This window comes from Haemorhous mexicanus, chromosome 4, assembly GCF_027477595.1.
Source record: "Haemorhous mexicanus isolate bHaeMex1 chromosome 4, bHaeMex1.pri, whole genome shotgun sequence".
Lineage (NCBI taxonomy): Eukaryota > Metazoa > Chordata > Aves > Passeriformes > Fringillidae > Haemorhous > Haemorhous mexicanus.
Window position 1 is genome coordinate 31,808,888 of NC_082344.1, and position 25,979 is coordinate 31,834,866.

Consider the following 25,979-nt stretch of genomic DNA (forward strand, 5'->3'; position numbering starts at 1 on the left):
GGGTCTGCCCAGATGCTCCTACAATTGCATTGAAATGCCTGTGAATGGATAACTTTGGAGAAAGATGGAAAATGACTTGGTATGTTTTGGTAAAATTTTCTTCAAATTTTCCTCCTGTCTTTTTTCTTTCCTCCCCTCCCTTTATGCTGAGGCTGTTTCTGGAAGGGAGTGAATGTTCCAACAAAAATAACTTGAAATCTTGAGACTTTATGGGAAAACCAAATGCTTCAAGCTTTTTGGCACAAATGCAAGTGCATCAAACAGCAGAAAACAGATTTGCTTTCTTGTAATTTTAATTTTTGTCTGGTGGTTTTCGATTTTCAACGTAAATGCACGTTTTCTCACTAGTGAATCTCCATTTTTTCCCCTTTCCAGATGGCTCTGAAGAATCACATTTGTGCTGGGAGAAGGGAATTCCAAGGAGATTGGTGGCCCTTTTCATAGAGTAAGCATTTTCCACAGGCGGGGTTATGCCAACCATTAAATGACTAACATGTAATTAGGAGGCTGGATACTTATAGTTGTCTTGTCCCTGATGCCAAGGGAGTCCAGGACAGCTGTGGATGAGTGAGCACCGAGGTAGATCAGGCTTGGCTGACCAAGCTATTTATGTCCATATTTGTTTTTGTGTTGGCTCTCTCAGAAGACAAGTGACTTAGCGTTGTGGACAGTGTGGTGCCTTTCCTCTGTGGGTTTTACATGAGCATGAGGTAGAAGGTGCAGCCACTCAGGGCAAGGCCTGCAGTAGGGATAAAAACTGGACAGAAAGGGAGTGCTGGAAAAGGGAAATCTCACGCACTTCCTGTTTCGCTGTAGTGAAGAACAAGTCTTCTTGCTTGGGCCGGTTTATCTGCTCACTCCATCTCTGCCTGGGGAGCTCTTTGATGCGGAGCTGATCGGAAGGTTGCAGTCTCCTTATCAACTCCATGCTTACCTCTGTTTGTTTTTATTCTGAAGTTCGTTCCCTCATTTTGCAATAACCCACAGGGTGCTGGGTGTTGCGCCAACCGTGCCTCAATGAAGGATCTTCATTCAACAGCTTTCCCTTCCCGTCACACCAGTCAATGCGACTCCTGCGTTTTCCAGCACCATTCTCTGCGCAGCCCAGACTTTAGCCAAGCCTTCATTGGTGGGCAGAAAGGCTACCAGGCCTACCGGGACCTACCATGGGATCTTCAAAAGTAGGTGGCGTGTTTGAACCTGGCAACTTTAATTTGGAGTCGTGATGGTGGTAAAGGGTACTGTCTATGGGAAGGCTTTAGGGCTTCAAGGACATAGATCCAGAGGAGAAATCTGTTTTTTCTCTTACCTTTGCTGCTCAATGCTCTGTCTATGCCTCTTTCATCATTTTAGACCTGGGGTACATCCTGGATCTGTTTGAAATGTGCAGCCTGAAAAGGGATGATAAACAGAGGGAAAGCTGAAGAGGAAATTGCAGGATGAAAGGGTAGTTTTGGAGGTTGTGGTCTGGATGAAAAGAGTAACATGGCTGGAGTGAGAAATGCAGAAGGAAATCCTTCTCTAGCCTGGCCAGGAGTACAATGATTTGCTGTCTGTTTAGAAAGACGATGTCAGGTTGACACTTATCTTTTCTTCCTTCTGATCATCTTAATCTGCCTACAGCAGAGCAGTGCAGAAACCAAGAAGTTCTTTTGTGTCAAAATCAAGTGCTAGTAACATGATTTTTGAAAAACTTGGGGTTTGGTCAGGTGTAGTTGCAATATAATTTTCCCCCAAATCCTGCAAAAAATCCTGGTTAAATAAGTGATTGCAGCACAACTAGATAAGGGGAACACTGTAGGTTTTCGTCATTCTGGTTTTAACCCTTGTATTTTAACAAAGAAGCCATTATTTTCAGGGAGGAATGAGTAGGTGGTTTGCATCAGAAAGTACTTCAGGCAGTCAGAGGTCCTGGATATCCTTAGTTTTGTTTTACCATAACAATATTTCAGACAGCACTGGAAAGTTCAAAGTATTTTTACAAAAATAAATCTTCCAGGTGCAACACTCGACTATTGTATCTTGGGTTAGAAGAGAGATTGGGTTCTAGATGTATAGGAAACATCTTGGAATTTGTAATTTCTGTTTAACTCACTGGATTCTGTATTCCTGTGGCAATAAGGGAATGCTCAGTCTCCCATGAGTGTGTTTTTTGTTGTTGTCTCGGCAGTTGATGAACCTTAAAAGTATGACCTCAGGGACAAAATTCAAAATAAATTGAATTATTTTTTAACATCCTAATGATTTGGCAGGATGGTTGAATTTTCGTGTGTGATTGTTAAAGACTACAACATTAATCTTCTCTCTGTGTTGCTTTGGGCAAATGGCTGTGGATGATTGCAAGATACTACTTTTTTTTTCCATCTTCGGTATTTTTAAAAGTTGGGGTTTTAAAATAATTTCAGGCCATGCTGAAATAGAAACATTGTTTCTGGGTGGACAAAACTTATTCTTTGTGCCCACTGAAGTGTTGTTCTCATTTTGTGGAAACAATATCATTTTAGTCAATAGTCCTGACTTTGCCAGGAGAGGATGAAGTTAATCTTTGGGCTCTGTGCTGCTCAGTTGTACCCTGTTCAATACCCAAAGATTTTCTGTCCCATTTAATGTCCATAACATAAAATATATGCTACTCTATCTGTCAGGGAAGGAAGAAATCCCCATCAGTTGTGATTATCAGTTTGTGTTTGTTACCTAAGCAGGGAAAACTAAAAGAGAATTCTCCACCTAACAGAATTGAAAAGCCTTTTTTTTTTTCTAGTTAGATGTAAATCTACTTGCCATGTCCTTGTGATATCAGCAGTGGTGTAAATAATTTTAATGACAGTATGCTAGAGGGTAGTTAAATAACCTCTGAGTACAGTTTGCTTGCTTCCTATTTAGGAAAGGATTTAATTGTTTAAATGGTTGTTTAAATTATTGTAAAATCTACAGTACATTGAGGAAAATCTGTGTTGAATATTTACATGTTTGGGAAGGGATGAAAACTACCTAGTCTTAATCAAAGCCTCTGTGTAACCAGAGTTCTTTGCTGGGCAGGATGTGGATCTGAGTGTGGAGCTGTAGGCTTTGCTGTTTGAGCTTGTCCCCCTCCGCCTTAGTCCCTTGTAAGAGTGGAGTTTCACTATTAGCTCTATCCAGTTCCCAGACGCCTCTTTTCAAAACATTTCAAGCTAAGTTGGGACGTGTGCTCTGTAAAATCCTTCAGGAAGCAAAGCTGCTGAGGAAAACTGGGTGGAGTAGACAGCCTTGCTGGTCTTGTCCCGCTGTTGTGCTGTGTCCTGCACTCTGGGAAGCAGGTGCAGTGTCCTCTCTGCAGCTTCCTTGTGAAGCTCCCGTGCCCTGGGAGGGTGAGGTGCAGAGAAGCTGGTGTGGTATACGGCAGTCTAAAAGTGAATATGCAGGTGGAAATGCAGTGCCACTTGCACCAATTTGTCATGCAGTAGGTGGGCAAAATGAATGCAAATTACAGGCTGCTGAGGTGTAGCAGGAAATAGATGCCAGCCCTGGTGCAAGGACACTCATGTGCCACTGGCATTAGTGGGAGTTTACCTCGATTATTGCAGGAGGCAGATGTGGTTCCTGCATGGTGCCAAAGAGAAACCCATCGTGCTCAGTTTATTCCAGAGCAGATCCTGAATTCAGGAAACCCTAAAAGAAATACTTTTGCTTCTGGTACACACCACAGCTGATTTGACTCATATGGAATTGGAACCATTGATGTTTCCCTCAGTTTCTGGCCAATTTAGACAGGAAAACTAGAATGAGACAAAACCTCCTCCTGAGCCTTAAAATCTTGTCATCTTCATTCCCTGAGCAAGCCTCAGAGTAATCCCAGCAGCTTTTCTGGCCTCTGCTTTTCCTTTGAGAGGGTGTTTCCAAAGTGTTCCCCTTTACTGTTTTTTCCCCATGCAGATTTTATGATTGGGCACTTTGGGTCAGCACAAGCTTTGCAAATCAAGGCATTCTGCTTCCACCACATGCTCTATCCGTGTTTGTGGGTTTTTTTTATTAAATACAGACCCTCCTTTTGAATGAAGCCAGGCTAACACAAAGCCTGGGATGGCTTAATTTGACATGCTTCTGATACTAGACAATCTGAAAGCTTCATGTAGTCTGTGGACAAATTTGGTGATAACAGGGAGACAGATTTTATACAGAATTGAACACAGAAATTATCCAATTTCTCTGCCACTGGAGAGTTGCCTGGGGTTTCAATATCAGCTGAACCACCTGTCTATGGAGCTTTCTCTAATTTCAGCAGCATTTTTCCCATGTAGAAATTTGTCCCCATCTCTGTCCAGTGAAAATACATTGCTAGATTACAGCATTTCACTGTTTATCTACCCAGCCTAGCAACTGTTTATTATATATTGTGGTTTAACCTCAAACACCAGCTAAGTGCCATGCAGCCACTCCCACCCCACACATACCACTCCTCATCCCAGTTGGATGGGGAGGATATTTAGGGAAAAAAAGGTAAAAAACAACAGGTGGATATAAGAGCAGTTGATTAATTTAAATTATTATTTTTAATAATAGGGAGGGAAAAAAAAAACATGATTTCAGGAAAGACAACTGATGTACAATACAATTGCTCACCCACTGACCAATGCCCAGCCCATGCTACAGCAGGGAATGGCCCCTTCCAGCCAACCTTCCCCCCACTTATATACTGAGCATGATGCTCTGTGGTATGGAATATACCTGTGGCCAGTTCAGGTCAGCTGTCCTGGCCATGCTCCATCTCAGCTCCTTCCACATCTGCTCGCTGCCAGAGTGTGGCAAACTGAAAAGTCCTTGTCTGACAGTGAGCACTACTGAGCCACAACTAAATCATCACTGTGTTACCCACATTATTCTCACACTAAGCCTAAACCATGGCTCTGTACCGGCTGCTAAGAAGAAAATTAGCTGTATCTCAGTCAAAACCAGGACATAAAGTATAAAGCACAGAAATAGGTATTATTTTCCAGAAATATGAGCATTTAAACTACAGAGGAAGGTGGAGGCTTTGGATCAGATTCTGAGTCCACATAAACTGTCACAGATGCAGACAGCAGAAGAGCTGAATCAGACTTGCAGAGCTCCTTGGGAGTGATGGTAAGTGTAGATTTCATGTACCAGTAAAGAGATTTATTTCAGCAAACAAATTGAAGCACATCACTGTCCTACTATTTGTGTATTTATTACATTACATTGTAATGTAATATTACAACTACTGCTATAGTGATTTTTATCTTTTTTTTTCCTCAAAGCACCTTAAGAGATAGGTAGTATATGGGTCCTAAAGCAGTGGCGAAGTTTTGTCAATCTAAGCATGTCTCTCTTATAGGAAGGACTAAAAGCAGAGGACGTGTAATAGCCCACAGGAGATCATCTCTAGGTGACTGTTTTGGGTTTGGCTTTTCATCAGCCTGTCCTGTCAGCACCTTTCCTGAGCAGCCACTGCCAGTGGGTGGGTGCCAAAGCAAAGCCTGGGCTCTCTTTCCTGGTGCATGCTGACTTAGCTGGACACTGCCTCTGGCACAAAGCTCACTGCATGTAATGGAGGACCTCCACTGGTGCTTCCAGCCCTGGTGAGGAAAACCTTGGAGGCTTTTCCTCTGAAGCAGACAGTTTGACTCCTAGATGGCAGTTTTAATTCTGATTCCTTGCAAGAAGTCAATCTGAATTTCAGTAGGTAGAAGATACTAATTTCTTCTATAAACTAAGAGTTTCAAGCTGCAGTGAGGCAAGTGCATTTATGATTTATTTAATGCAATGCTTATCATTTGTTTATTAAACATCCTTAAAAACCCAAGTTAGGATATTAGGCAATATTTTAAATTTCCTTTTGAGACTAACATTTTTCTTTTGATACTCTTTTGTTACTAAGAGTCAGACATAATTGTGTCCTTTTTATGCCTTCTGTAATGCAAACAGGAGGGATCTCTCTGGCTCTGCATTCATTGGTGTGAGCTCCTTGTTGAGGAAAAGGTTCCTGAAAGTCTTCTTATTGCATGATGTGAAGGAACCTAAGTATGGAATGCAGGGCTCCAAATCACATACCACAGTTCAGGAAAGGTCTCAGTGGCTATTTCTGGGAAAATGTCAGCTGAATTTCAGTTGAAAAAGCTGAGACAATGTTGGGAATTACTAGGAAACCAAGAGAGGACAAAGAAGTAAAATCATTCTGTCAGTGTAAACAATTCTGTGGCAGTTTTTGTTTTTTCTCTTTGCCAGCAAGTATTTCACTCCTCTACCTCATTGGAAAAATCTTAATCTGAGACATAGCAGTCTTCTGTCAAGAGATGAAACCCAGCCCTTGTTTGCAGTGCATTTAAGATTACTGCACAGACACGGTTTCCTGGGAAAGAGCAGAGTTCCTGGGGAAGAGGGACAGGCCACTTATCTGCAAGCAGAAGGGACCTTGTCAGAAAGCCCTCTGAGGTCAGTGGGGAGCTTTCATCTTCAGGTATTTGGTTCAGGCATAAAATTTCCACTTCTACTCTGGAGGACTTCAGAGTAGAAGAGTGACTTTCCCAGCTGGAGTGTTTTTAATCTTAGTGTGCATTTCAGTCCCTGCTCCCTTGCTTTGAGCACATAGCTCCCATGGAGTAAGCAAAGACTGCTTGACTCTTGATCTGAGAAAAACAAATTTAGTGTTGAACTTTTATCAGCTCTCTCCAGAGTGTTCAAGCCCTGACAGGTCATCACATGGATCTCACTTGTTTCAGTCCTGGCATAGTTCTTTCTCTTGTGTGCACTGAATCCCTGTAAGTGCTGTTCAAGTTTACACAGTGGGACATGTCAGATAAAATAATTAATTTTTGAGGAATGAACCTTAGGAAGTACAGCAAAGCAGTAATAAAGTTCAAAGTTAATGGGAATAAAAATTATCAGTTCAATAATCTTTGTGAGTTTGTCTCACAGATATCTTTGAAGACCTAGATTAAAAATCTTCTCAGTCTGCAGCATTCAAGATGTTTATCCAGATGGTGCAGCCTAACCAAGGATATTTTGCACAAAAATACCTTTTTTTTTTAAAACCAGTTTTCATTTTTAAAAGAAATTAGGAGTGGAGGATAAAATTTAACAGCTGTTTCTTGTTTATATATAAAAGGAAGGGGGAAAGTTTAAGATAAAAATCAAGAAAAAAGGCACCCAAGTCCCAAACAGCACCTCCTCCCCCCTTTAAGTGACTTTCTAAGATGAATTTGTCAAACAGCTTCTTGTTTGAAGAAATTCAGTTTAGAAGTTGGTGCTGAAACCCCTCTGCACCTCTTTGAAATGATGTTCTCAAACAGGTTTCATGAATTAGGTGAAAGTCATGTGTGTGAGTAGAATTACATGTGTGAGTAACTGTTGTGGACTGGGGCTTCTGTTTCTTAAAGACAACATGCAACTTGAAATAGAAGAAATAAAGAATAAGAGTTACAAAAAGTTTTACACTATATACCAGAGAATGCTGAAAAGGTTTGAAATTTATAGTTCTCTATTTAACTGTGTCCCAGCCATGTTGCTTCTGGTCTGAAACTGCTGTTTCACTGATATGATAGGCAGTAATTTCTTCAGGCTCACCCTATTGTGGTGCAGAGGTGGCATTCAGCCTTTCAAATGGGCTTCTCTAACCCAGCATTTTGGTTTGAGGTTATGCCAGGATCATTACAGCTGGAAGATCTTCCAAGTGTTTTCCTTCTGTGCAGCCTAATCAAGACAACTGCTTTTTAAATGAGAGTATCTACAAGAAGACAAGAGTAGGTTGTCTTAAGTTAAATGCATTTTTGTGTTTGTTTTGTTGGCTTTTCTTGTAACTCAGTCTCATTTCAAACATAATAGATACATTTGCAAAGCACATAAGCCATACAAAAGACTTTTACCTGAAGTGAGGGAAAAAAAACCCAAGAAACCATAAAACAACAAATGCATGTTGAACTCACCACTGACTTTATGATTTCACCTAAAAACTACAACTTAGAAATATTCTTGTTAGTGAGGTAGAGTCCTGACCATTTATACTTTCATATTTTTCATTTCTCCAGTTGAAGTTTTAAGGCAATTTTCATACAGTAGTCTCAGAAATAATTTTGGAGGTCTCAGAAATAATTTTGGAGGACTATTCAATTTCAGTCTTTGTTTTTTGGGGGGTCTTCTTGGTTGGTTGGTTGGTTGGTTGGTTGGTTGGTTGGTTGTTGTTTTTTGTTTGTTTGGCATTTTGGGGGTGGTTTTTTTTTTGCTATGGAGTCACCAATGAGTTTTGACGCAAACTTGATGAGAGGTTAATGGCTGTTATACAGCATAGCAGGAGGGAAGGAATCACTAAATAGGACGTGCAGAACAAGTCAGAACAGATCCAAGTGACAAATTATTACTCCCATTTTCATTCAATCACATATCATGATATTTGGCCTGAGTCAGTTGTTTTCCAAGCCAAAGTAATAAGATTGTAATTGTAAGGCATCACACTGGAATTAGAATGAAATATCAGGATCTGCTTTGCTATTTATGAGCCATGCACAGTTGCTTGCTGTCCTTTTCCTGTGCCAGCTGCAGGGGTCACTTGCAATTATTTCAACTTATTTGAATGTATTTAAACTTCTGGCTCATGGGGTGTGTGCTCTGGGAGTGAGCTCTGTGTACTTTGTATGTGGGAACTCACTGAGGTGCCTCTCGACACCCTGGGAAGAGGATCCCTGCAGCCTGCTTTCCTGATGTGGGCTGGTGTAATATATCTTAACCTGAAGGAGTGCATGTCTGCATGAGTGAGGTGTCTGAAACAGAATGAAGGACTCTTTACAAAAAATAATGGCTTCTTGTTCTGTGTTTTGTAATGGCTGATAATAGAAAAAATGGCTTTAAGGTTCTTAAGGGGTCTTTGAGTTTATAGACAAAGACAGAATTTGCTGTAACAAACTTTTTTTTCAGGGAGTTTTAAAAATAATACTGACTGTCCATTGGCTTTCCATGAGTTAATTTGGATTAGTACCCACATAATTAAGAGCACAGCAGAAAGAAGCATCTGCTGAGGTTCCTACTCACATGTCTTTGCCCGTCCTTGTCATTCTATTACTGTAGCAAATACTGCTTAAAGCAGTACTTGCCTTTGTGTTTAGATTCAGTCTGAATAAGACAGGAAACACAGGCTGGCCCTCTGCAATCTCTTTCTCTTTTTGTTCAGCTCTGTTTTGAAGGCTGAAGTGGACTGAGCAGCTGGAATAATGTAAAGATAGCACCTCATACTTTGTATAGTACATTTTTCCCAATTTTACTGCAGAAAGCAGTTTTGGGAGCAAAGATGCCAGTGTGTCTGATAACTGATTTGCTCAAACAATTGAAAGCTGTGTACATTGCTGTGTGAAAGTTCACCTAGCTGAAAAATTAGTTTTGGTCTTGCAAATTTCTAGTTGGGAGTCACATGAGAATCTTAGTAAGACTCCTGTTTGATTTGGCCCTAATAATACCTAAAACTGTCAAACCTGTCTGTGTTCTTTGACTTTTAGCACATCCCAACACCTATTTCAAAGTAGTCTTGTGTCATGGTTTCATTTTCAAGGGTGTTGGGTGAGAAGTCAATTGGTATTGCTGGGAAGAATCAACTGATGTTGAGGGAGAAAACTTTAGCTTTATTTTTTGGGGGGGAGATGGGGGCCTTAAATAAAAAGGGTATCTTAATAATCTCCCTTTGTTATTATTTTTCCCCAGAATTCATCAGTCACCTATCAAAATAAGACATCTTGAGCCCTGGAAAATTGCTGTGATCGTTATCGGAACAGCAGTGGCAGCAGCTATCACCATTGGTCTCCTAGTTTATTTTCTGGCATATGGTAAGTTTTGCACAATGTATCACTATTTCTTTTCTTAGTGAATTTCCTCTGTGCCTGTTGTGCCACATGACACGGTGAGTTTTCACCAGTCTGTCTAAAGCTTATTTGGGGGAAAAAACACTGGCTTCTCTAGAGCTCTCTTTCCTTCCTCATGTAGCATCTTTGCAGATCTCCTAGAAACACTTCCTGCTCTGCAGGGTGATTTAGGGCTGTGGTTTCTGTTGGGTTTCATTTACTTTCACTCGTTTCACATTTTTCTCATGATCTACTTCTGGGATGAAGTCAACACACAAGTGTCTGGTCTTCTTTACATGAGTGGCAAACAGAGCTTTCTGTGTGTCTCTCTAGGGTGTTTCTCTGTTCCCTTTCTCTGATCACTAGCAGCTTCCTGACAGTGCTTGGTGTTGAGTGGACAGGCCAGGAAGGAAGGTAACTAAGCAGCAAGGTGACGCTTGTGATTCTGTGTGAGCCCCAAGTGCTGTTGGTTGGCCAGAAATGTCACTGCTGGGAAAACTTGGATTAGATCACCTAAATGAATCAAGTGATTGCTCCTAGCTTTTGGAAGCTGTATGTGAATGGGTTGGATACAGGTGAAGGCTCATCCACTCCCTAGATGTCAGGATATCAGTCAGTGCCAGATGTTTCTCTAAAGTTCATTCATCTTGGTACTTTGAGTATTGCCTGTTCCTCTTCTTTCCCTTACAGATCAGAAGCTGTTCTATTACAGTGCCAATGTAAAAATCACCAACATCCGGTACAAGAATGAATTTTCCAGACAATCCTCAGGGAGGTTTAGAGACCTGAGCGAGAGGGTTGAGAGACTGGTAAGTTTGGATCATTGTGCCTTTCCATTAAGGACTGTGTGATAATACAAGAGTCATTAATGTGAACAGCACACCCGGAGACCACAGGGTCTGGTGTACCCTCTAGTCCCCTGGGGGGCAGACCTGGGAAATGGATAGCAGGAGAGGCATGATCATACCTGGCACACCAGGCGCTTGCCACTTGGCATCTTCTAGTCTGTCACTTCTCTCTGTCTCTGCAGTGGTGAAGCAGATATTTAAAATAATCTCAGCTTCCTCCTATATCACTGATCATAGGATTACAGAATACTCTCAGCTGAAAGGGTCTCACAAGGACCGTGAACTCCAGCTCTTAAGTGAAATGCCCATACAGTGATTGAACCCACAACCTTGGTGATTTTGGCAAGAGGCTCTAATCAGCTGAGCTAATCTCATCATTTGTTCATGTTCTGTCTCCCTGCCCTGAGCCTGGCTTTGTGATTTATGTCCCATTGTCTCTAAGGAAAGCATTCTTTTACACCCTCTCTTTTACAGGGTGGAGAACTCTACCTGTTGGGCTGTTACTGTGTGTTGAGAAAAAAACACACGGGCCCTTTTCCTGCGCCTTTGGTATGTTTTGTTGGGAAACCCTCCTACAAATAGCAGAGGTTGCTGAGAGGCTCTCAGTCATACAGTAGCTATGGAAATAAATAGACACATTGCAATTTCCTTTCTTGTTTTCTCTTTGGGACACTACCCCAGAGATGCTAATTACAGAGTTCATCTCTATACAACAATAAGCATGTGATTGTGCTCCTATCTTTTTGTGTTTCATTCATCAGAATCTGATGCAAATCTCTTACCTCCTGTTTGGCAACCATGCACAGATACCCAGTTAATAGGACAATGCTTTGCCCCCCACTATCATTTAATTTAGGGCAATGTCACTTGTCCACAACAAAATGTGAGCTGTGCTGGACATTGCTCTGGAGAAGAAGGGTACTGTGTAGGGACTTGACATCTCTTCACAGCTCCACTGCTGAGGGCTTCAGTGATCTTAGTCAAGTTTTCCTCTTCTCTGTATGTGTCTGTTCTCTTTCTGCCCTCTTTGTCTAAATCTGGGACCCATGCCAGATTTCCCAGTATGTACTTATGGTGCATATCTGTATGCATAGAGTCTTACACGAGCTATGTTTGCTTAGCTGGTACCACTTTACAGCTATTGCCTAATAATTGCAATAATTTTCACCTTGTGATATAGGACCTTGGAGAGGGAATGTTCTCCCTGACCAAGAAGACACAGTGTATTGCTGAGGGGGAACAAAGGCAAGAACTGAGGAGGAGTCTGAGGACTAATGCTTCACTGAGTACAGTTGTATCCCTTCCTCCCACTCCATTTCTTCTTCATTTCCTTTAAAAAACATGTGCCTCTTTTGGCAAAGAAACACTCATTTTAGCTAAGGAGTTCTTTCAGACAGTGTCCAATGCAATCAGATTTCCTCTGAACATGGCTATCAATTTAGATGCTTGAATGGAAGCCAATGCTTTAGAAACCCCATCTCCTCTCTGGGTGTTGAGCAGTTCTGACAGTAGTGACAGTAAATACCAGTGCAGGTTGAGCAGTGAGAACCATTATATCAGGGCATGTTAATTGTACCTGATAAGTAACACCATAACAAACATACACAGAACTGTGCTGTCTTTCCTTCATTCCTGTAATCTTTCTTAAGAGCTGTCCTTAATTCAGCCATTAAATCCTATGTTCCTCTCTGAAATGTTATGAAATCTTTCCTTATATAAATGGTCCCTGCCATAAGTTTGACTTTTTGTGGTTTTAGTTTCAGGTGTTCCATTTAACAAGGATGTAAGAGATGGAGAATTGTCTGTAACCTTATTGAAAGCAACTCCATACAGTAATAAAACAATGTGTTCCTTCTAAGTCTGATTTTCTAACAGCAAAACTCATCTTGTGGTGATAAAAATCAAAGCAATCTTTCCAGACACACGTATCCTCTTGATATCTTGACAGACATCTGTCTCAAAACAATTGCATTTTTATTCTCAGCATCTTTGCAGCAACTCTGTGATAGAGGAGGAGAGACTTGAGTTCTTTATTTGTCTGGATTTACCAAAACCCCTTGCAGTCTTTCCCTGGCTGGTTTTGGGTGTCCAAGCCTTCCCATTGTCATAGTAGTAAGGATACCTTAAGCTCACATTGTGAAACAGTGAGTCAGTGCAGATAAATGCAATGTCTTTCTCAATACTTGGTGCAAAGTGAACAGAAGTGAATCATCTCTGATAATCAGAAGCACTCAAATTACCTGAGTTAGTGCAACTCCCTGCCAAGTGTTCCCTTGTCTGACTCTTCCTGATGAATCCCTCCTTCATTTGTCTCCAGAAAGACCCAGAAAAGAGCTCATTTCAGAGCTGGTGTTTCACCATGAAAAATGTTTTTGCTTCCATATGGAAGCCATATCATGACTTCCTTGAGACCTGCAGCAAGTGCCAGATGTTTGCTTTGGTTTCCAGATTTGAATAGTAACACCCATTGTGTGAACAACATTCCTGACTCTTATCTCATTGAAGGTGGGAGGGAATGCAGCCAGATCATGCCAGAGAGCTGATGAAGCTGGTGCACCAGTCAACATCTCAGGGCTGACTGGAAAGTCTGGAAAATGTCTTCTGGGGTGGAGCTGGGGGGACTGAGGAACAGATGATGAAAGGTCTTTGCTCCTTGACTGGCTTCCTGTAAGTGTCTGTGAGTGTTTCCTTTGTGCTCTCTTGAAAAATCAGACTTGAATGAATGCCACTATGGAAAGAGAGATTCCAGCTCACCAGAGCCTCCTCGCTTTTCGAGTTGGACCAGTCCCTCTTCACTTGCCAAGCTAAAATGCTCTGTGCCAGACTGTCTCCTCTTAACACTGGATGAAAAGGGCACAGTCACAGCCTTATGGCTCCTTCTCCAAGGAGCTTCTGTTTTATAGTGTGTTTGCTTATTGTGTGGCTCATCTGCACAACTTTTACACATTGTTTTTCTCCAATACTTCACCATACTTGGATTTCTTTTTCTTCTCCCACGAAATGTATTAATTCTTTTGGATTTCCCAAGAACGCCTTGCAGACACTAACTACCCTCTTACTAACAGTATCCTGGGGGAGATTTCCAAGGCCCTGCTTTAAGCTTTTCTTCTTCAGCCTCTCTGGCATGCCAAAGAGGGGAGGGAGCTGTGACAATGAGATAGACCCGGGTGACTGGGATGATCCCAGTTGCCTACTCTGGGCAGCTGCAGTAACTGCCCTGTGTGCAGGAAAAAGGGTGGAGGGGTGTTGTGTCTTGTGTAGAAAGTCATCTTTGACCCCAAGGGAAGAGGACGTGCAGTCAGGAGAACTTGAAATGAGTGCATCAATCTCAGTGGAAGTTGTCTCAGCTGAAGGCTGGCAAGTTTCTAGCTGCGAGAGAGAGGTCGATATCAAGCAGCCACAACAGGTGATCCCTTGTACATGGCTGGTTGCTCAACAGAAACAGACATCAGGCTTTATCAGGGATTTGTAAATGTACCTGTTGGCTCTTTTTGCCACTACGATAAATTTCTGATACTTCTTCCTAGAAGTGGTGGGCTTTCCCCTCTTCGAGGAGAGCCTATGCAACTCTTCTCCTTTCTCAGGCACCTTGTTATCTCCCTGTCTCCTTCTCTGGCCAGAGCTGTTCCCAGCCCTGCTGTGTGGCTGCTTCTCCCTTTCTGAGTCCATGTGTCTCTGTGGAACTTTGTGCTGGACACTGTACCCTTCCCAACTTCTGGGGCTTTGTCCTGTCATTCCCTACTCACTCCTGCTCCCATGTGCTAGTAAGCCTGGCTGCGTGCTGGGTGGATGGATGTTCTTCAGGCATGAGTGTAGCCTGGCTCCCTCCTTAGCTGGTTGGGTGGCTGGGGAAGAGTTGAGGTGTTTGTTTTCCCTCCTGGAGTGCCTTGAGCCATGGAATGGACTGACATGGGTTTTCTCTTTTGTCTCAATCCAGAAGTCACCTGGACTACCCCCTTATCCTTCCAACATCTGAAACCAGCACAGAACTAACTGGGTGGATCTGGGCAGAGGGGTTGGGCACTATATTATTTTCCCCTGGGAAACTACTGCCTATCCAAATATTTCTATTGAATTAATGGAATTTGATGAAGTAATTTTCACCTCAGAACTCAGCATTGTGCGACAGGACATCTCCTTTAGAAATAGATGTTTTGCTTCAGCTACTTCAAGGGACAAGATAATCTTCTATGTCCTTAGGTACAGGTGTTGGGGGAAAGTTTTTAATTAACACAGCTCTTGAAGTTTATCCTATCTGATAGAGCTGAATTAGTGTGGGTTTAATTTAATGTCTCTACTGGGTATTGCAGAGGCATTTGAGATTCTGCTGGAAACGCTGCACAACAGTTCTGATAATGGTGCCTGTTCTCAGCAGGCTGAAGGGCTCACTGCAGGAGTCCCTCTACTGGAACTGGTGAGGAAAGAGGCAATTTTCTCCCTTGGCAGATGATGATTTTAGAGGCTACTAAGGCACATCTCTCACTATGAATTGGGTGGAGAAGAAACAGAGGAGCAAGCAGGTGTCACGCACCTCCTTCCCTCCCCCCAGCTCTGACACCTGATAACCCTGTTTGGTGGAAGGGTTAGAATCCTGTAACTGATGCTTGTAACTGAAAGGCTCTATGCTTTATACCCAGGGATAAGCTTGCATCATCCCAATATTGGGAAGTATCTTGAATCCTATAAGTTGTGAACAGATAACTGTCACATCTACAGGGCCAAAGGGTCAGTCAGAGTTCTGATTAAAGTTTCCATCTGAGCTGAGCTATCTGAAAACACCAAGAACACTGGTGAGTGAGCAGATGAGGCTGCTGTTTTACAGCACTTGGCCTTTTAGGGTCACACGTGACTCAAGTCTTCCTGGGGAGCAGAAGTGTGTGTATTTGGGAGAGAGAGGGTGGTGAAATACAAAACCTTCAGAGCACATAGCTGCGAAGCCAGGTGAAACTGTGCATGAGGTGTGTTTGTCACACCTTCCACGTGGGTGTTTAGATAAAGCTCAAAAGTCTGGGGCTTGCTCCATCAGTGCCTCATGGTCCTTATGTCGGGAGGTTAATTCAGTAGGAGCGGATCCCCAAGGCAGCAGGTTTTTGAAACACTCCTAAAGAATATTTGTTCTGTGAGACCAGACTGTGAGGATCATTTTAGAGGTGATAAGTCAACATGCCCTGAGAAAGGGAGTATGCTGAAGTTCAAGGGAGTCCAACATGACTCTCATTTTTACAGCAAATGGAAAAGTGCAGGTATCTACAAGTATCATGTAGTTGCATTTGCTGTGTGTGCAAAACCCCCACTTATTTTCCCCTCCTAGCCCCTAAAACCAAAGAAAATGTAATATAAATTAGCCAAATAAGAAATTATGGTATCTGCAGCAGCCAGATCTTTCCAAGGACTTCTCAGAGTTTTCAGCGCTTCTCAGCCCTCAGAACAGAGTGAGTAAGAATGTTCTCTATGTAATAAATTCCAAAAGAGATTTGGTAGTGTTTACAGATAAAGATCCCAAAATCTAAAACCTAAGTCTTTATTTAAACTCAAGCATTCCTAGGCTTTATATGTGTTCCCTCAAGTAATTACATAGTACCAATATGAGGTGAAAAGAGTAGAGCTTTTATTGAAAGATTTTCTTGTTCATCACTAAAGGTAATTTTATTTACAAATGCATCTCTAGTACAAAAGCCAGAATAATTAAACTTTTTAAATTCAGCTTTTGAGAAACTTATAAAATAATAGTTTCCTTTTTTTTCTTCTGAAAAACAATATTGTAAAATCAGGAAAAAAAATTATCTATGTAAAATATGTTATTTAAGGAACATTTTGAGAAGAAAAGAACCAAAATAAATTCATGGGATTTGACAACTTCTGCTTTGTAAGCTTAGTTTTAAGGGAATGACTCACAAATAGGAAGCATTGTCCTTGGACTAGCGTCGTACAAGCGGGGTGCCCTCTATGGGTGGCTGGGGCTAGAAACAAAGCAGAAAGGATTTTCCACGGTAATTCAGCCAAGAGGGAAACAGCAGTGGATCAGTGGCCAAGATGACAGCCTGGCAGCATGTTTGTTTAGCTCTGGAATTAGAGGTTGACAGCACACTTGACTGTCAGTATGTATATATACAGGTGTGGCCCTAAAGACATGGGTGAAATGCTGTACTCTGAGAGCGGAAATAACTCACAGGAAACACCTACATCTCACTTTTGATGCTGTTTTTAGAAGTTCCTACTGAAATTAAAAGAAGAAAAAGACCACTGGTGTAGGTATATACAGCATAGATTTAAAAACTGGCAGGCTTTCTTGCTTTTTCATTTTGTTTCCAGTTTTTCCTGTTTACATAGGTCACATGAAAACAGGAAAAACTAGCACAGGAAAACTTAGCACAGGAAACTATATACTGAAGAAAATACAATGCACTTTTAAATGCTGGTGTGAGTTGATGCAGTGTAGCAAGTGGGCCTATGGCTTAGTGCTTTTCATCACCTCTAAGAGCTCAAACTTTCGGTGAGGTCTACCTAAATTTAATTAATTTTCAAGATGAAATCGTTAGTTATCAAAAATATGTCTAATATCCAACTTTTTTTCCCATGTAAATTCAGTAATCCTTCAACTTCTTTCATTCTTTGACTTACTAATGCAATACAATTTTCTCAAGTAAAAGGCATGAAAGCTGATTTTTCTTTTTCATTTTTTTTCTTGGTTCATCAAAGCAGAAGTTGTAATATGCATGTACAAATCCAGAAAAATCATAAGACACTTCACCCCCAATAAACAAGTAACTTTAGCACTGATCCAGTGTGCATGATGAAAAGCTATAAAATGTGCACAAAGAGAATGGATGTGGAAAAAGGAATTCAAAATGAAGCAAAGCACAGCTATCCATAGTGCGTGTGATTAAGGGTAGAACCTTATCTTAATTACAGACTCACAATCCAGAATTACGGCATTGTTTGCAAGTAATTATATCAATGAAGTGATTCAAGATGCAAACCAGTGATCAAAATCTGGCTGGTCAAGAGAGTGGCTGCTTAGATCCTGGTGTTGTCCAAAGGGAGAATCTAAATTCAATACTGAAGATGTGTGGTTGGTAGTATTTGGGCACTTGTAAGCTGAACACATAACCAACGATTTTCCTTAGATTTCACAAACCTGTTACTTTCCTAAGAGGTATTTGGTCTTGTATTTCAACTCCTTACCTCTAAGTATTATATAAAAAAAAAATCCAGAATGCACATTATAATTTTCCTGAGGAATGTGTGCTCTTTTGGGAAGAAGAAAATCCCCAACCACGAAGCCCTTCTCAGGATATTGGCACAGATGCCTTTCTTACCAAACCTGATTTTCTCTCCCAAAGTTGGAAATTGCCCCCCTAAGTGGACAAAATTTTAATAGCAGCGTGAAAGTTTTAGGAAGCTAATTATGGATAATTGAAAGCAGGGAATAGGAATGAGAATACTTAGGTGACCTTAATTCCAGCTGTCACTAATACACATAACTATAATGAAACACCCATGTCATTACATGCCTTTGAAATTGGTTGCACCAAGCATAAGCATGGTACTTTAAATCCTGACGTTATCCCATGTATTAGTCCTCTTAATTTCTTTTATCCGAAAGACCAATCTTTTTAGGAACTACAATTGTACAAGGATAATTATTCCTCTTTTGCAGATGTGGCCTCTGGGAGCCATCCAGCTGAGCTCCTTATTTCAGTGCAGTCAGGCAGTGCTTACTCACCCCTCAGCTTTAGCAGCCCTGTTAACTTAAACCCCGTGAGGAGTTTGTGATGCCATTTGCTGACGTTTGGGATCACACAGCTCTTGCCCACTGTGAGACCTGCTGTCTTTGTGTGTGTGGTGTCTGATGGGCAGGTTTCTGGTCCTCTGGTTTGCTGGAGGCAAGGAGACCATTGCACTTGCTCTCCTTCAAGTCTGTTTTCTTCACCTTAGGCCAGGACTGTGGCTGTAGGGTTGTGGTAGTAATTGGACTGTCTGTTTCCAAGGAGAGTATGATGTCCACATCCTGATTTGGAACAGTGCCACACTTTTTTTTGCTGTCCCTGTCAGGCTTTCTCCCTGTGTCCTCTCTCAACCCCTTAGCTGAAAGTAGGGTACTAAAAATGTCAGATTCTCAAAGGAGTGGCTACTGGATTTGTATTATGGTCAGCTCTAGGGGTGTCAGCATGTTGAGCTGTAAACTGGGGAGAGTCACTGAAACAAGTGGTATGTTACAATTTCTATTTATGGTCAAAAAAGCTTTAGATATCACTAATAATAGGCTTCACATCCTAAGTAGCTACTGAGGTAAGAGGAAGAATGTGGTATGAGGATAGCTGTTGAAAGACTAAACTGGCAGCAGGCAGAAAAGCAATACTATTGAGCAACAAGAGGCTTTGTGCTCCCATGCCTACTGAATGCTTTGGAACATCCCATGCAAATAACTCAGTGCATTCAGCAAATATTCCTGAGGAGAGTTCTGTCAAACTAGATTTAAGATAACTTTTTGATAAACCCTGTGACCCAGTGTGCGGTGGCAGAGCAGTGTGTGGTGGGAGAAAGCAAGGGCTTGACACGGCCAGCCTTGCTGGGTCACTTCCAGACACAGCCACACATCTGGGCAAGGCCAGCTCATGTCAGTTTCTACTACCCTGGAGCAATGGGATCCCTGTCATGACCTAGTTCCAGAGCTTGGGTTTTTTTGGGTCCCAGGGAGGAAGGACATATTGTGTGACTCTGAAATAACAAAGATTTTTACAAAAAGAATCACAAAGATTTCAGTAGATTGCTCATGGGCCTTAGGAGGTTGAGCATGGTACGACACGAGAAAAAGAGGATGATGATGAGATCTGGAGTTTTTTGAAACAGAATAGGAAAATAAGTCTTGTTCATCAAAGTACAAAACAACTTCTGGCTACAAGGAACAAGGAAGAATTTCCTTTTTGTCTGGGTTTGTAGAGGGGGGAATGTTTTGCCCTCTTACTGCATCTGCGGTGCTAGCCACTATTCGTTACTGTATTGGATGGACCAGCACTCAGGAACAAAGTCCAGTTTGTCTAAGAAAATTGTTCTGCATAGAGAGAAGTGTAGTAAAAAGTTTGGAGAATATGAAATTAAACTGAGGAAATTATAAATGTCATTTTCTAAATAAAGACTGTCAGGAAAATGCTTCTCACTTGAAAGGAGCAGGACTTGGCACTTGGTTCAGAATGCTCATAGACCTTGCCTGCAGCAACAGCTGTCGCAGTTGAGCTGTTGCTAGACAAGGGCCAGGAAAAGCATTGAGATGCATTTAGACAGTGGTGAATTTAAGGAATCTGGTCACGACAGTGTCACTTTTGAGGGGCTGTAATCAAAGCAAAACATTTAATATGAGTTTAAATGCTTCTCGCAAACAGGACCAGGCCACACCTAGTCACTGGACAAAGTCGTAGTTGCTTTTGCTCCAAAGGTTATGACTCAAGCTGAAAAGAAAGCTGCTAGCAGGCTGGAGAGAAATGTTTTCTGTTTGGTGTGTGAAAGGCTTCACCAAAAAAAGAACTGTAAAAATGTAACTGTAAAAATATAGTTAATCTCTGAAAGTTTTTATCTGACAGCATCTTCCTACATACTTTCCTCTTATATAAACTCGATATGAATATAAAAATAACTTTTAATAATTCAGGTTACCAAAATCATAGTTGAAGGAAGGAAGAGATTTGGATCATATTTGCCAAATTAATTCATCAGCAGGTGAGCGCTAGGCCACAGTGCAGAGGTTTGGCTAGGGCTTCTTTCATGATAAGACACAGAATATTGCAAGAGCAAAAAATGTTAGCTCACATTTGAAGGTGTTAAAGGCCCTGTGAGGTTCACTGATAACAAAGCCACCCTTCAGTTATTTTTTTGTCTGTGGAAGACGTAGTGCTAAGGCAACTCTTAAGGGTGGGAAAGTTAGTGACAGTATATAATGGAAAAAGTGTTTACTTTCTCATTCAGATATGAAAGTGTGAAAGAGGATGGAAGTAACACAGATTTGGTATAATTTTAAATCATATGCTTCCTGTTCTCCCCATGAAAATAACTAACACACCTTCTGGATTGAATGTTCTGAAAACAGTATCTGTTGCTGATAGTTTAGTTGTGTTTGGACTCCATAGATTCTTTTTGTTAAAAGCACTGTGTGTAATTGTGTTTTGTGAGCCACCACTGGAAGTCTTTGTCTCTGCTGCAGCACACGGGGTTCCTAATCAGACTGAATGGAACAACTAGGAAGCGGTCCAGGCTGAGGAGAAAAGGAGAAAGCTGAACGTGTCTGGAGTACAAAACCCACAATCACACAAGCTGCTTAGGCTGTAACAGAGATACACAAGAGAATGGGTGATAGAAGTAAGGATCCCTGTATCTGCTGCAGAAGTGCAAGTGGAAAGTGTAGCAAAACCACTTGACATCTGAGACAGTAAGGTATCTTGAAAATCCAGCTGTCAGGAGGAGATAAAGGATTTGGGAATGTCAAATGGACACAACCCTCTCTTGCCAGGGATTGCGAATTCCTGCCTTCTGCACTCCCAAGCTGAAAGTCACTCTGCTTTCACTGTGCTTGTTAGCAATGCAGCAGCTTGAGGTGTATCTCAGCCCAGCTCAAGGCTCTCTTTTGATTGCAAAGCACTCCTCAAAGGAGTCCCTGTCCCAAAGATCTCAAAAGTTCTCAAAGACAAGGCAGCTGAAGATAGCTCATGCCACTGCATGCCACAAAGCTGGCAGTGCTGCTCAGCCACATGCTTCTGCTTACACAATCACTGGTGCAGCAGTTAACACTGCAACAGAAATGATAAGCAAATGTTATCATTAAAGAAAAACAAAGTAAAACCCCCCCTTTTTGTCTAAGGGCAACTGCTTCCAATAACCAGGGGAGGTTGTGGTGGAACAGGAGGTGGAGTTATAGGAAATAAAACTCTTTTTAACTGGATGCATCATAAAATGCCATGATAGCAGCTGGCAATCTGCAAAGTGAGAGGATTAAATGCATTCTGCATATCTACAGCAGCTTGTGGAAGTTGACATGTCTTTTTCCATAGAATTTTGTTTGTTTCAAATGCCAAACTAATTGCAGATAATTGCAGTAAGAGCAAGGTAAAACATCAGCTAAATGCGTGACCATTAAAAATGTTTCTTTTTTTCCTTACTAATATATGCTTAACATCACCTTAAAATAATCATTGTGCAGTTTTCATTTTATTCTTATTCTGCTTTAATATCCATGTGTAATGCCACAAAGCTTCATCTTGTGACAGCCAAGGCTGGAAAATAGGGGTTTTGTGTTTCTTGGGAGGAATCACCCCCAGATTTCATGCTTACATGCTTGTTTCTGTATCTGACATATTTCAACATATTAATAGTTTGAGAACCATTATTTTTTCATTTCCTTTGGGAAACAGAACAACTTGAAACTTGGCTAAAATAGACTGCCTTTAAGGGCTAAAAACTAAAATAAAACCAGCTTACATGATGTTGTAAAGCATTTCTGTGCAGTTTTCCCTGTAATGCATTTGATGTTTACAGGATATGTTCAATTTACTGGGTCTTGATGGTAGGAGGAGTAGCTGCATAACTCACCAGTGACTCTGCTATTTCTCAATCCTCCAGTGATCCCGAGCCATTCCTGGCAGAATTTCATGCCATGTTATATCACACTGAGCTGTCTCAGACCGATCCTGCAATCTTGAGATGACATCCTGACAGGATGTAGTTGAGCAGGAACTGGTAAAGATGTTATTTGGGGATCGATTCCTTAGGAGTCCTGGATTTCCAGTTTCCGATGAGAATTCCTTGACGATTGTCCAAACACGTGGAAAAATACAAGGGTGATAGGGGAGCATGATAATCTAATAATAATTTGAAATTATTAGTGCCTTTGCTATAGATTTCTATAAGACCAAGGGTAAATGCTGTGTCAGAAAGGACCCCTACAAGAGACGCTGAGTGCACTGCAGAGCACAGCATGCTGCATCCGTTCTGTGGGCAGCCTTTAGGAAGCTGTGCTTTGGGAGAGTGCAGCAGTGTGTTCCAAGGATGTTTATGTATTTCTCATTACGTCTGGGAGTGGATGAGACAGCACTGCAGAGGCACACTGATGTAGCCATAGGACATTTAGAAAAATGAGCTAGATTTTTTATGATATGCCTTAGGTCAAAGGGGAAATGGTTAGAAAAGGTCTGGGACAAATGTTATCTAGAGGCTGGGCTGCATTATGTTTCTTGGCTCTATAAGCTGTGAGTCTGTAACTGAATGCTGTTTTCTGAATGCTCCTTCCAGCTATATGTCTGCTTCCCTCCTTTTTTGGTGTTATCTTATATTTTTCTTTTTTCAACAGATCGACAAGACATTTTACAATTCCATTTTAAGGAAAAAATACATCCGTTCACGCTTAATCAGAGTGAGGTATGTGAGATTATAATAAATGCAAGCAGCTGAGATAAAATTATATGTACACCAAGCCCAGCTAGATCGGATTCAGTAAAGTGTATTGTGTGTAAAACCAGAGCATAATCCCTAACTGAGCATAATCTGGTTCTGAACCTTGCTCTTCTATGGATCTTAATGCAGAAGATACCCTTCAGTCAGTCAGTCCAAATTCCAACAAGTTTGTGTTCAGATCCTGAGCAAGCTTTAGTTATTAAAGCAGAAATAACTAAAGCTATCTAAAACCAAAAGGGATTTTCAAAACCATTTCTTACACTGTAATGCAGATGTCATTTCTAGCATTGCTGTTGCACTGGGCTTGTCAAGTAAAACCAGGCTGTGCTGGCTCAGAAAGTCCCACTTATCATTGTGGCTCTAAGAATGGGCATAAGTGGGTGCCCAGGAAACAGTAGCAGCACAACAGACCTGTGATAACTACTTCTTGGTATGCTCCCTGCCTCCAGGTATTTACCACTTGGGAGTTCTTGAAGTGGTTGTGGTTTGTTTAGCAGCCCTTGCTGCGTTATTTCCCAAGGACTTGTCTGTTTTCTCCTGGGCTCTTGAAATCCGTGCACCTCAGTCCTTTAGGAAGGAGATACTTGCGAAGAGCCACCTTCTTCGGATCATTCAATGACCCCTAGCTCTTGTGCTGAAAGAGATGATAAAAAGTTGATCACTACCCCTCCTCTCCATGCAATACCTGATACTGGACATTTCCATCATATCCCTTTTCTCTCTTGTATTATATAAGATGAACTCTTTTTTAATTTTTCTGTTTGCAGTTGGAAATCCCAGTCTACTCAGCATTCTTTGCATTTCAAACTGTTTCTTATCATCCTGTTCCATACATCTCTCCGGTCTGCTGCTCCTACTTTTTTGAGATGAAGGGGTCAGACCCATAGCTGAGATTATCACTGAGAAATGTGGAGCTTTTTTTCCTTTTTTACTCTCTGTTCAACTGCCAATAATACATAATGTTTAATTTGATTTTTTTTAACCACTGTTAAGTGTTGAAAATGATCTTTTTGTATAACAGTCTATTGTAGTACTAAGATCTTGTTCCTGAGTGACAGTGCCCAACACTTTGCAAATAAATCTTGAATGCCTTCATAATCATAGACTAAAGCTGCAAGACTAAGATCTAGAGTGCTGAATGTGCTCCTCTTTGTTCTTACATGGTTTGTGACATCCTGCCTCTTCCTCTACCTTAGCTTAATCCCCAGTTACACACAAGCTTTAAGGATATTTTTGATACTGACTAGAGTGATGCAAGCCTAGGCAGGGTGATTTAGGGATCTGAGAGGCCAATATGTAGGGATAAGTGGTATTTTTAATTATTTCTTTTTCCCAAGGACAGATTGAGGTACTTGTAATGCTTGCTGTGTTGGATGCAAGATTTGCATGCGCCAAAGCTTGTTTGCTTTTTCAGATATACACTCTATGCCTCTTCAAGGGCTCAGACTGCGTGTTCTTTTGAGCAGGGTCATGGTTGTGAATTTACTTGGAAAGGACTGTGCATATCTTTTGGCTCAGTATAAGCAATGCATTAATAATAATGCCCACTGCTCACTGAGAAAGACAACACTAATCTTGAAGAGGTGTCCTTGGCTCTGGATCTCTGCTATATAATAAGTGAATCAGGGTGGGCAGTACTTACCTGAGGGTTTCGAGAGGTGTGGTTTGCTTGCAAGAGTTGATATGGTAATTCCAGTGTGGCATAGCACAGGAAGAGGAGTGGGGGGAGAGGTGAGGGAACACCTCAGAAATGCAGAGCAACACCCACAATTGGATCAGATAATATCTGGAAAATAAACCAAGTGGCAATCGCACTGAAGTTGGAACAAATGGAAAAAACAGTCTGTTGAAAAGTTCACATGCGACTTCTTAGTCTCGATTATGAGATCCTCGAGGCAAGGAGTGTGTCTTTCTGCTCACCTACGAACCACTTGGCATGCCTTGGTGTGCTTAAAGCATATGGCCTTTTCTTTCCCTTCACTGGCAATAGCAGGAATGTCTGTTTCAATTTGGCATGCGTTCCTTTCAAAAGGCCTGATTGCATGAGTTCTGTATAAGCTGTCTGTCTTCTATTTTTCCTTTATGTAATTACAAATTTCCAAGACAGTGAGATGTAACTAGGAGATCTTCTCTTTCCCTTCCCTATCCAAAGAAAGAGCAACTGCTTTTAGTTCTTCCCCTGTATGAAGTAACTGTGATTTCATCTGTTGGGGCTTGTGTCTCATTGCTTCTTGGTTCAGGTGGGAGGAGGCACAGGAGAGAAGGTTCCTGGTGCGAGCTCTTACCTTCCCTTTGTGATGACCAGGGATAAGACATCTGCAAGTACAGAGCAAGATTTACTACGCCAGATTAGTCAGTTTGATGTTTGTAGTCTATCATTCCATCTCTTGCAGTATCTGATGCTTTAAGGAAAATGAAATACAACTACCAGGTGAATTCAACCTGTTACAAGACTTTTGTCCCTTTTCTTTCCTCCGACCTTACATGAAAACTGTGGAATTGTGTGTCTCAATGTGTGTGCGGCTTGCACTTTTCAATGAGGTGTTAAAGGCCCCTTTCTTGATCCATCTCTTTGACTTTAATAAATATACTGTGGGTATGTTGCCAAGTTTCATTTATTGTTGCACAACATGAGGTTATTAGGAACATTCTCCAAGAGGTTGCTATGGTGGAATTAGGTTGTGTGGTCTCTCCCCATCTCCCAAAAAGGTCCAAGTACCTTTTTGATGATGATTATAAATTTTTATTCTGCGTATATACAGGGCCATTGAAAGTCTGTGTAGATACTGTTAATCACCCGAATCATGTTTCTGAGTGCTGTTTATCCAGCTTTTCATTGCAATCAAATTAATTCCTTCCTCTCTTCTGT

The 25,979-nt window shown here is 41.4% G+C and overlaps 1 protein-coding gene across 1 annotated transcript in view; it reads left to right on the plus strand.

The window, feature by feature from the left end:
• The first annotated feature begins 523 nt into the window (after positions 1-523).
• Positions 524-25,979, plus strand: part of LOC132326323 (transmembrane protease serine 11E-like) — a 42,744-nt gene continuing 17,288 nt past the window's right edge. Inside the window, exons 1-4 of the mRNA XM_059844323.1 lie at positions 524-1,181; positions 9,685-9,806; positions 10,512-10,630; positions 23,007-23,074. Of these exons, the coding sequence (XP_059700306.1) occupies positions 1,018-1,181; positions 9,685-9,806; positions 10,512-10,630; positions 23,007-23,074 (473 nt within the window). The 5' untranslated portion in view covers positions 524-1,017. The remainder of the gene's footprint in view (positions 1,182-9,684; positions 9,807-10,511; positions 10,631-23,006; positions 23,075-25,979) is intronic.